Source organism: Vespa crabro, chromosome 17, assembly GCF_910589235.1.
Source record: "Vespa crabro chromosome 17, iyVesCrab1.2, whole genome shotgun sequence".
In the NCBI taxonomy this organism is placed as follows: Eukaryota; Metazoa; Arthropoda; class Insecta; order Hymenoptera; family Vespidae; genus Vespa; species Vespa crabro.
The window spans coordinates 2292065-2304722 of NC_060971.1; the positions used below are offsets into that span (position 1 = coordinate 2292065).

At 26.7% G+C, this 12658-nt stretch overlaps 1 protein-coding gene across 3 annotated transcripts in view; it reads left to right on the forward strand.

The window, feature by feature from the left end:
• Nucleotides 1–41: 41 nt before the first annotated feature.
• Nucleotides 42–12658, forward strand: part of LOC124430085 (transmembrane protein 114) — a 38153-nt gene continuing 25536 nt past the window's right edge. Inside the window, exons 1-6 of one of the 3 annotated variants that reach the window (XM_046976186.1) lie at nt 42–220; nt 1023–1269; nt 5659–5736; nt 6241–6378; nt 7171–7439; nt 8231–11159. In XM_046976186.1, the coding sequence (XP_046832142.1) occupies nt 188–220; nt 1023–1269; nt 5659–5736; nt 6241–6378; nt 7171–7421 (747 nt within the window). In that variant the 5' untranslated portion in view covers nt 42–187 and the 3' untranslated portion in view covers nt 7422–7439; nt 8231–11159. Of the gene's footprint in view, nt 221–1022; nt 1270–5658; nt 5737–6240; nt 6379–7170; nt 7633–8230; nt 11160–12658 lie in introns of those variants that run through there. The other 2 variants (XM_046976187.1, XM_046976188.1) reach the window with 2 other exon arrangements.

Genomic DNA, 12658 nt, shown 5'->3' on the forward strand with positions numbered 1-12658 from the left:
TCTCTCTCTCCCTCTCTCTCCCCCTCTCTCTCATTTTTCAGAGATTGGAGGGACAGAGAGAAAGAAAGAAAGAAAGAAGGAGAGAGAGAGGAAAAGAAAGAAAGAAAGAAAGAGTAAGAAAGTAACAGAAAGAAAGAAAGAAAGAAAAAAAGATAGAAAGAAAGAATATAGAGTGTGAAAAAAAGAGATGGCGAATCGAATGAAGGCTCTGTATAACCAGGTACGAAATAACGACAGGAAAATCAATTTCTATGAGCTCATATTTACACGACACCGAATCGATCTCTTTTTATTTATTTTATTTTATTTTTTTTTTTCTTTTCCTTTTTTCTCTCTCTCTCTCTCTCTTTTTCTTCTTATCCTTCTCCAATCGGTCTATATCATCGTCTTTTACGCAGGCCGACATATTTTACATGTGCACGTTCATTGCAAAATTGCCATCAACCGTATATATATATATATATATATATATATATATATATATATATATATATATATATATATATATATATGTATACCGTACGTTCGCGGTGATTCCGACAATTTTTGGGACATTCGAATATGCGACCGGAAACCGCATGCGGGAATTCGATGAAAAGAAAAGAAAAGAAAAGAAAAGAAAAAGGCAAATCGATCGGCATTCGATAAGTCGTATTTTAAGCGCACTAAAAGATTATTCGATTGTTTCGCGATGATATAATAAAAGTATAATTGATCCTGACCAATCAATCGATAGTAGTTCAATGGAACGAATAATAAAAAAAAAAAAAGAAAAAAAAAGTAGGAAACGTAAAAAAGAAATGTTAATCGTGAGGACATAGGGACGCGAAGGGATGGCCATATACTATCAATGAACTAAAAATCAATTAGATGCCGCGATTCGATGAAACTTGTGTCGTGTGAGATTACTTTTATATCCCCCTTTCAAACAATCCTATCACCTTTCCCCATCGATGATACACTTTCCGAATGCATCTAGCGTTAGTCTTTCTTTTTAGAATAGTCTCGTCGCGTTTTCATAGGTAATATTCGAAAGGCGAATTCTGCTCGGTTGTACAACCCTCGTGGGACTCTCAGCATGCATATGGGCTGTGGCAATAGGAACCGATCATTGGTTCACCGTCGAAGCACCAAATGACGAAGGACTGCCCTTGGGAGATTCCGGAGCGAGCGGTAGAAGACTGATTTACAAGCATATGGGTCTTTGGAGAGGTTGCGTCAGCGGTTTGATACCAAAAATGAAGAATTCGAGCGAATTGGTGCCTTATAGTAAGTGCCATTCCTTTCTTTTTCTTTAATATCACATTTATTTTATGTTTCTTTTCTTTATCTTTCTTTTTCCCCCACTATCCCTATAACGAAATGAACGATACGACAAAGTCTTTCTTCCTTTTTTCGTTTTCGTTTTGTGTGTTTTCTTTCTTTTTCTTTCTTTCCCCCCCCCCTCCCCAATAAACACAGAAGCTAATCATCGAGCAGACTTTTTTTTTTCTAAATTAACATTTTACTTATTCGATCATAAAAATCTACAGCATACAATTTCGTCATTCTTGTTATTCCAAGTGTTCTCAGTCTTAACTCAATATTTTTTGAATGTCAAAATATTACAAGTCGATCTTTCATAACAAAGTAGACCGATTTATATCAGGGAGTATGAGGAAATGTAAATACGTCATTACGGAAACCAGGCGAGCCTTTTAAATAAATAATCGAAAAGTAACGTTACTATGATTACGATTCTCCGTATCTTTCTTATTAGAAATCATTTGCTCGGCCATGAATTTTACGATTCAAAAGTTCAATTAAGAACGTTTCATTTGATACGTTTAAATAATAACGAGTCAACGGAATAATACTAATTGATACGGAAAAACGGCCAAGATAATTGTCCGTAAAATTTCTCTCTATCCTGAACCGTCAAAACAGCCAGCCAGAATTTCTCGACAGCTTGACATTATTACGAAATCGTTTGAGCAATAAATGTCATAAGTTTTGAAACGTCGAAAAAATAACAACGGTCATAAACTTGAAATCAGATGTTAATTCGGTTAAATCAATTTCGTTAATGGAGACCATAATAATTCTTCAATTAAAGAAACTTCCCAAAAGTTTCTTCGATCGTAATGAGATCGGTACAATCAAAATTTCAATCGCATCTTTCCGACGTTTATCTTGATGGAAAATAAATTTTATTATACGTTGTAAATATGTGCGAAAAGTAGGCGCTTTAAGCGCTTCGGTCTATTTACTTGAATTATAAACTACATCGTGCCAATTCCTATTAAAATTTATACGCAAAATTTCCGACATTAATAATATACGAGTGCTACGTTAATATGAACATTAAACTCAAGGCTTAATAGTAGAGAATTACAAGGATAATTTTATTTCGCTATTATTGCAGCGATTAAAATTTCAAACGTTGCCTGCCAAAACAATATTGCATAAATTAATATAAAGAATGTCTCGTTTTATAATAATATATAATGTCCAATCTTTGATTCTTATGGGTTTTATAAACAAATGTTTTGCAAATGAAACTTGTTAGATTCTATAGGGAGAAATAGTAATACGTATTAAAGTTATCGTATATAATTTTGTTTTCTTATTCTTTTTTTTTTTTTTCTTTAATGAAAATCGATACTTCAAGTCCGTCGAAAAGTTCCAGAGATAATCAAAAAACGAATACAACGAGTTAAATCTACAATTTAATTCATTCAGATGCAATGAACTTCAAGAAACTTTGTAATCAATACATATTACATTTCCTTGTCAAAATCTAAAGAACTTTTGTTTGAAACATTCGTTTATAATACCAATAGGATTGAGGATATTGGAAGATTATCGATTGAAATCAGACATCCTGTATATTCGTTTAATACATATAAGATCTATTCACAATTTTCAATTCAATCTCCGTTTAATATCCGTTTCGATTGTTCTATGCTACAATAATTTTTTAATAATATTTTATATTATTTAAATATAATATATAGTTTTAAATTTCCTCGTTAGTTCGATCCTATATAAAACGTGAAAATCTCGTTAAATCTCGTTTCTTATTTTTTTATAATGAGTTTTTCTTTTTTTTTTTTTTTTCATTTTAATGAATTAAACGACAAAATTCTGATCGTTCGTAATATTTCTTTAGATAAAATATAATACCGAATAAACGAATACGAATAAAATTGTTTTATGTCTGATTGTATAATTAAAACGACAGGCGTATAAATGTCCGATGAAAGAGAATTATGACTGAAGTCATGAAAACGATGACTTGAACCGAGACTCGACTGAAATATTACGAATCGACATTTAATCGGCACTTTTCCTCTTTCTTTTCCCTTTTTCATTTTTATTTTTATCTTTCTTTTTTATTTTTTTTTTCTTTTGTTTCTTTTTTTATTTTTCAAACATAAGACCTAAAGAATACACACGTTGCCATATCTTTTTATTAAACTTTGCCCTTAACTTAATAACAGTTGGAATATTATAAATTTCACAAGAAATCATTTAATCATTTAGAAAGAAATCTAATTTAATTTAGAAAGAAATTTAATCATCTAGAAGAAATTTAATCATTTCATTTCATTTACTCGGACTTGGAATGTTATAAATTCCTAAATTTCATTAAGAAAAAAAAAAAAAAAAAAAAAAAAAAAAAAAAAAGAAAAAAGAGAAGAAGAAAAAAAAAAATATTTTAAATACATTTTGAAATCACAAAATCCGATACAACGCGTCATGATTTATGATGGAGATAATCCGTTTGTCGAATAAATTCGATCGAAGTTTACACGAAAATTTTGTTTGCATTAATGTTATTTGTCGAGACAAAAAAAAAAAAGAAAAAAAAAGAAAAGAAAAAAGATAACGCCGCTCATTTTTTACTGTATCGAAATGGTTTATTAGGGGAGAAAAGAAAAGGGGAAAAAAAAAAAGAAAAAAGAAATATTGTATATCGAAGACCGACGAAAGAAAAAATTTCGGATGAACGGGGTTGACGATGAATCGTGGAATTGTCGTCGACATTCGTTTCTTACATTAACGCACGTGCGCTGCTTTCGTTCAGACTTCAGAGACGAGTGTTTCGGCAAAATAAACGAGGAGCCAGAAATAAATGAGAGGAAGGGGCGGGAGAGAGGGTTTCGTTTCTTTCTCTGTCTCTCTCTCTCTCTCTCTTCATTTCTCTTTGTCTCTGTCTCTCTTTAGTTCTTACTTAATATTCTTCATCCTTGTTTCATGTGTAGAGCACGCGCACGTTCTAGGTAGAATCGAAAGTTAGAACCGATCAAAACGTGAAAAAAGAAAAAAAAAAAAAAAAAAAAAGGAAAAAGAATTAAAATAATACCTGAAACCAAAGTTAAAAATAATGGCGAACGATTAAGTTAAAATTATAGACCATTATATCGATTTTTAACGAAGTAGACAGATAGTATACGTATTTTGAATAATGACAAACTTTTTTTCATTTATTTCTTATAAAAAAGATCGATTCAATAAAATATTTCGAATAATGAAATAAAAAGAAAATATTTTTATTAAAGTATATCAGCCCGACTTTACTAACAATAAGAAATAAAAAGATAATAATAATAATAATAATAATAAATTCATGAGATACGAAACTAATGAAAATTCTCCCCTCTTGGAAGGATTAATATTAACCCCATTATAGTCTGACCTTTCTTTCTTTCTCTACTTTTCGAAATAATTATACCACGTAATAAGTTCGGATAGATAATAATTATCATAATTTATTATTTGCAAATATTTAATTAAAATAATACATTAATTTTTTTGATCTATATTATCATGAGATATATTGCAAATTTGTATTATATAAAAAGAGTGCATGCATGTAATATAATTTTTTATATAAAATATGTGAAATATTTTTTAACGAATAATTTTAAAACAAAATATATATATTCTCCCATGGGAACTTTTTATAGGAACGATCAAAGAATCCTTTTTTTTTTCTTCTATTTTTTTTTCTTTTTTTTTTCTTTTTTTTTTTTTTTTTTATTTCTTTTTCCCCTTTTCTTTTTTTTCTCTATTTATAATATAAAATTCATCAATAAATTTCTTATACCATAGAGTATTTTCTTACTACGATAGAGATTTATTAATAGATCTGGTATTACTATCAATAATATTTATACGATGTCGAGCGAATAATATTGCTTGTTCCTCGTTCGAGTTAGTGTTTTAACTAAGAGTCATCCAATTTATAGCCGCTGATATTTTTCAAATTTCTTTTTTTCTTTTTACGAGTCTCTTCATAGCTTCAATTTTTATATTTCAAATGAATAATATTGTAAAACGTAGCTGTGCAAGACTAGAATCAAGAATTTTTTAAAATATCATTTGATATATTATAGTTATAACTTGACATGACATTGAAATTACAAAGTCACGTGAAAATGTTATTCTTAAATGAAGAAAGTTATAACGTAGAAGTAATTAAAAAAGAAAAGAGTGAAAAAGAGAGAAAGAGAAAGAGAGAGAAAGAGAGAGAGAGAGAGAGAGAGAGAGAGAGAGAGAGAGAGAGAGAGATAAAGAGAGACAATTATTGTACGAATCTTTATAATTATTATTATATAAATTTCTTTCATAATTATTATATAAAATTCTTTTTTCGTAATTTATTGGTTTTAGGTGAATGTAAGTACCAAGAGATGTTCCCGCCTGAATCAAAATTCGATATAGATCCGGGATTAGACAGGACGGTGATCAGTAAGTATATATTTTAATAAGTTATTCAAGAAATTCGAGCAAAAGAGTTTAAAAAAAAAAATATATATATATATATATATATATATACATATTATATATAAATCGATATTGTAACCAGAACAAAAATATACAGGGATTCTTTGATCATGCGAAATTGGCAACAAAACATTTACATTTAACCAATGGATAAGTATAATAAATTGTGCATCTTACGCGTCAAAATTTATTGGCTAATTTACGAAGAAAACGATTTCAAGTTTATAAAAGTTTTACATCGAATTTAAATCTCGATCATAAAAAGCCAATCAAATTTACGAGAAAATTTAAATAACTTTTTTCAATTCTTAATAATATAATTTTATTCCATAAAACATATATATATATAGAATATATAGAAAATCTATTATATACTATTTTCGAAAAATTTTAATTATTCGAAAATTTTACTGCATAATGAATGAACAAGTTATACGCATATACGATAAATTTTTCATTTTCTCCCAGATTATGCTAGAACTCAGGTCTCGTTTGCTATTATCAGTATGTTTATAATGATAATGGGATTCTGCTTCTCCATCTACACGTTCCGCAACCCACGCTACATGTTCAAACGGCTGGCCGGAGGAATACATTTCATTAGTGGTAATTAATTTCAAAGTAAACACTGCAAATTACGAATGCAATTGTACGTGCATAATTACTATCAGAATGACAATAAATTTTTACGTAATACGTTATCTCACAATGAAAATGAATCTTGATATTTTCCACTTACCTTTTTTTTCTACATAATGTATATACATACATACATACATATATATATACATATATATATACATATATATATATATATATATATATATATAATTATATATATATATATAAATATATTAATATATATAAATATATATATACAATATTGTTGTTGTTGTTGTTGTTGATGTTCACCAATTCATGCTATGCCTAATCATGCTTCAACTATTCTATACCTATTCTATTCATAATCTATTCATGCTCCATCTATTCACACTTGACCTATTCTTGCCAGACCTATTCATATTTAGTCTATTCATGCTTGAGCCATTCTTGCTTGACCTATTCATATTTGATCTATTCATGCTTGGCCTATTCGTACTTGACCTATTCTTGCTGGACCTACTCAAAAATTGTATATATAAATACATATAAACATATTGTAAGGTAATTAGTTAATTTTAATTAATTCATTTATTATTTAAAAAAAAAAAAAAATTGATCTTCATCCTGGCAATATCCTTTTGAAAAAATATTTTGTCTTACGTTTTTCATTTATTAACAATGAAAAATATATAATAATAATAATAATATTTTTTTCTCCCTCAAATATTTTCTCTAATAATTTTTATCAACGTCATCGAATACTAATAAGATATATGATAAAAATTATTTTTACAGCTGCTTGCAACATGGTGGTGATACAAGTACTCCTTTCTTCGGTCGATTACGAAAGCACAAACGTTTACGAAACGTTCCCTAAGGGTGCGATCATGAGATACGATTTTTCTCTTATCCTGGCATGGATCGTCTTCCTTTGCAACCTAATCGCGGGATGTGCCTTTATGCTTTTCTCGAGGAAAAGGAAGAGGGACAAGGCGCCAACCGAGGAGATCGCTATGGCCGATGAACCAACGATAATCGGTCGTTAGTCCCCTTCATCCTCATACGTATGTATATGGTGTTCGTACATACAGGGTGTTTCATTTAATTCGACCATTAAAAATATCGAGTTTCGTTCTCTTCATTTTTCTTGATACGAAAGAAACAAAAAAGAAAAAGAAACAAATAATAATTCAACATTTATTTCTTTCTTTTTTTTTTTTTATCTTATTGAGATTAAAATTTTATATTATTTTTGAGATCGATCAAGAATTTTTTTTTTTTCTTAACCAATCAAAAAATTTTCTTCGTTCATCGACAGATAATTTTTAACAAATACGAATGACGTTACATAATACGAGAAAGAGAGAAAGAAAAAGAATAAAAGATTTATACGTTTTATCGGAAATGATTTTTTATAAAAGATTTTTATTATTGTTAATATAATCACTATTATATTAACACTTTAAACAAATCTTTACGATATCAGAATAGAATTCAAAAATAATTAAAACTACAAAGAAATCGTTCGTTCAAGCGTAAAAAATAAAATACATCGAAGTTAATGACAATCCTATCGAAAGTTTTCTTAAATGAAATATTTTGTTTTCGCGAACGTTTACATTTTTAAACTCATTCGTATTTCCAGAAAGATTTCGAAAAAATGATTTCACTAAAGATGATTTAAAAGAAAGAAGGATTTCGTATAAATCGAAAATTTGAGAAAATAAAAATGAAAAGTGAAATAATAAAAAACATTTCAAATGATTGGTCTAGATGAAACACCCCGTATATATATATATATATATATATATATATATATATATATATATATATATATATATATATATATATATAGCAGCACACAAAGAAAGGGTATAACTACGCTTGCGCGTCTAAGGTTTACTACGTTACATTACGTGCAGAGCAAACGTTTCCAAAAATATCACCCCATTATACTATTTCCCGTCTTCTCCGGTTCTTCGTCTCTCAAAAATAGTTGTCCACCAAAATATGTGTGTTTATATATATATATATATATATATATATAAATTCACAAATATAAAAAAAATCTGATTGTAAATCTGTTTATATAATATTAACACTTTTCGAATAATATCGAAATTAATAGAAAAAAAAAAAAAGAAAATAAAAAAATAAAAAAAAGCAGAACGATTCACTTTGATCGTAATTATTTAACTTAATACAATATAAATTATATCATATTAATATTATCTTCGTTCTATACAACAATTTTTCATCGTAAATAACACGATGATATGTATTTAATTTCTGACAAATTATACATTGTCTTTAATATAATTATATATTACGTTGATAAATATTATAAACGTAATAGAATTATTTCGTCGAAATTTCGTAATTAGATTTTCACAAAGTCAATATTTCATTGATGATCGTGAAAACAATGTCGTTTCAATATTATCACGTATATATGAAATATCTGTAAATAGATATCTATATTGTATACGTATATTTGCTTTATCGTTATAAGAATGTACGAAAAGTACAATATTCAAAAAATGTATATTAAATCGCGAAAGCGTACGTTTAAATAATTTATGTATATCTCTTTTCTCGTATGCTCGTTAAATGTATTTGTTCGTATGACTATTAAAAAGAATGAAAGAGAAAAATAGAGAGTGAGAAAGAGAGAGAGAGAGAGAGAGAGAGAGAGAGAGAGAGAGAGAGAGAGAGAAAGAGAGAGGGTGCGTGTTGCGAGTTTGAGAGTTGTGTGTAAGAATTCGAAAACCGATCAATGTCTCAAACATATCTCAAATTAATACCTCATAATGATAATATCATAAATTAAGAAATACCTATATCAATATTTAACAAACACAAAAATATTAATTGGAATAACAATTGGAACGTTTATACTATTGGTATATATATATATATATATATATATATATATATATATATATAAATTCTCTTTTATACTTTATATAGGAATAAACAAAATCATTTTATAATCTCAGACGGTAATATTATCTCTGTCCATGATAAGAATTTTAAATCAAACGAGAACACGTTTATAAATATATTATTAATCATGCGATATATTTATAAATATAAACAAAAAGAATTGATGACCAAATCGTGTAGATGGAAAAAATAAATAAATAAATAAATAAATAAAAATAACAAAAACTAAAAGAAAGAAGAAGTGTACAAAAATTAACGAAAGACTCGACACTTGAAGATCTAATGGTAATGCATGTCACTTAATTAATTTATCGACAAATTTCTTTTAATTATCTTTCGAAGTATTGATTGTTTAAATTATTTCTTTTTTCTTATTCTTTATTTTTTTTATTTCTTTTTCCTTTTTTTGTTTTTTTTTTTTTTTGTGTTTTTTTTCATTAAACGCTTCATGAAATTTTAATTGGCCCTTATTGACATATATACATATATATAATCGTCATAAATATCAGCGATACAGGTGTACCTACTTACCTGCATAATTAAAATTCAATAAAACCAAGTTTTCGACTTTACTTACTATTTATTATATATTTTATAGAATTGATTTTTTTGTTTTTTTTTTCTATATACAGATGGATCAAGGTGATTCGCTAAATCTATTTAAAAATAATTCTCGATATAATGACAGTGTGATAATGAGAATGTAATAGTGAATATCAACAAATAATAAAAATTTTTGAACGTGTAAAAATATATATATATATATATAAATATTTTTTTTTTAATTTATTATTTGTTAATTAAATAGCCCGTAACTTTTCGTGTTTAAATCTATTAAAAATAGAAAAAAAAAACAAATCATGTTTCGAGTAAAATTTATTCTAAATGATTAAATTATATTTTATTTTCATACGTCAATTAATGTCCAATCGCATTTTTCAATCTTTGAAAAAAAAAAGAAAACAAAGAAAAAAAAATCTAATAAATTGATTTCACATTCAATAAGAAGAAATTCTTTTTAATCATTGACATCGAAGAATTAACGAATCACCCTGTATATACGTGAGTTATTCATTTTCGTATGTTGTACTAGCATACATCCTCGACACCCCCTTAATCGATACACTGCCTCTCCATCACAAATGTCGTGAACGTTTGACGGGGGAAAAAAAAAGAACGGATAAGTATTTGACTTGAACCAAGAAAATATTTCGTAAAAAGAAAATGAAATTTTATTTATTTTTCTATAAGATGCGAAATAATGCGCGAGAAAGGGGATGTATAATGTCTAAAAAAAAAAAAAAAAGGGAAAAAAAAGGAAGAAGAAGAAAGAAAAAAAAAAAGAGAGAAAAGAAAAAAGAATATATTTTCCATTAGAAATTGAACTAATGTCTTCCTTAAAGATTTCAATTTTGTTATGATGGACATCTGTACGTATCTGTAAAATAAAAATAAAAATAAAAATAAAAATAAGAAAAAGAAAGAAAGAACAAAAGAGAATGAAAAAAAAAAAAAATAGACTAACAATGCTTAAAGAATCATCGTATTTTCATAATTCGTTTCTATTAATAAAAATAAAAATATTTTCTTTGAAGAAAATTTAAGAGATAAATCTAAAACAGATGATCGGTTTGCGATTGAATTGTTTACGAAGAATGTTTGATGGTTGAAAGTTCCTTCGTTCGTTCGTTCGTTCGTTCGTTTGTTTCTTAATGAAAATTTTAAATGACTGTTCTTACATGAAAAAGACATTTACTCCTCATGTATATATTAATATAAATGTAATCGCACATCTTCTCTTTCGAGAACGATTTAAAATAAATTAATGTTTACGTGTATAAAGAAAATTTATTTCTTCTTTTAATCTTCCTTATTTATTATTTCATTTCAACAATTTGGAGATAATATGATCAAACAGAGTAATTCAACTTCGTTTTGACGGACCTTTATTGTATAAACGGTAAAGTTTGGACAAGCTTATCACCATCGAGAACAAACAACAAATTTACATATTACGTATTATTAATTATGTATTAATTTATAAACAATATTTATTAATTTATCGCGTAACGAACGATACCCGATAGTCGTATCATCATTATCGAATTAAACGAGAGAGATTATTATTTATATATATTTAAAAATAAAAAAGAAAAAAAAAATATACATATATATATATATATATAAAATTATACAATAAATATTGATTTCAATTATCGACAGTAAAAAATTATTGATTTCTACGAAAAATCTTTTATAGGATTGAAACAATCTATATTATTAAATGTACCCTGATACTATTGATTATTTTATTTTATTTTATTTTAATTTATTTTATTTTACTTTCTCTTCCGTTTTGTATTATAAAAAAAAAAAAAATCGTTTTTAAATTTATCAAATTTAATGACGATACAACAGTTTTACGCATGATGCCGTACGTAATGAAAAAAAAAAAGAAAAAAAAAGAAAAAAAAATAAAATCCAAATAAAGGAATATAATTTTTATCGACGTTTTCAATCATGTATGACTCTTATTTATATATCGGCAAGTAATTACTTATAATCTAATATTACAACTGGCAATAACTTTTGTCCCTTATAAAATTTCAGCTTATCGCGCATTATTTAAATATTTGTATATATAGTTGACAAACGCTTCTGATTAATTACACGATTATTACAGTAATCTCTAGATACGTATAATTTTGGGAGACTCTGTAGATTTCGTCAAATCTTTTAAAAATTATTTCATAATTATGTAAAAACTTATTGTGATCGGTTTCTTTTTCTTTTTTTTCTTTTTTTTTTTTCATTTTTTCTTTCCTTTTTGTTTTTTTTTTTTGCTTTTTTTTTTTTGTTTTCTTTTTTTATACCGTATCGAAGTCTTAAAATAGTGTACAATCCGCGTATAACTTATTATGCCTTCTATATATATATATATGTATATATATAATGTCGATAATACGAGATAAAAATCGTATGCTTACAATTAGTCCTCGCGATTTAATCGATACACGATTTAATATAACGAAATAACAATTAGTCACTTAATTATCAACAATTGCATGCTCGAAGTGATTTTTTTCTTTTTTTTTTTTCTTTTTTTTTTTTTTTTTCTTTTCTTTCCTTCGCATAATTACACATTATTCGTTATTATCACGAATACGTATAAATTACATTATTTGCATTACATTTGAAAAGCTTATTTCCAAAACGTTTCAAATTCATTGATTCATTATAAAGCTGAGAAAAATCACAGTTTTGTTATTATATATTTCTTAAAAGATTTTGCTTAAATATAATTATTGAATATTACTTGATATGACATTTTAATCTA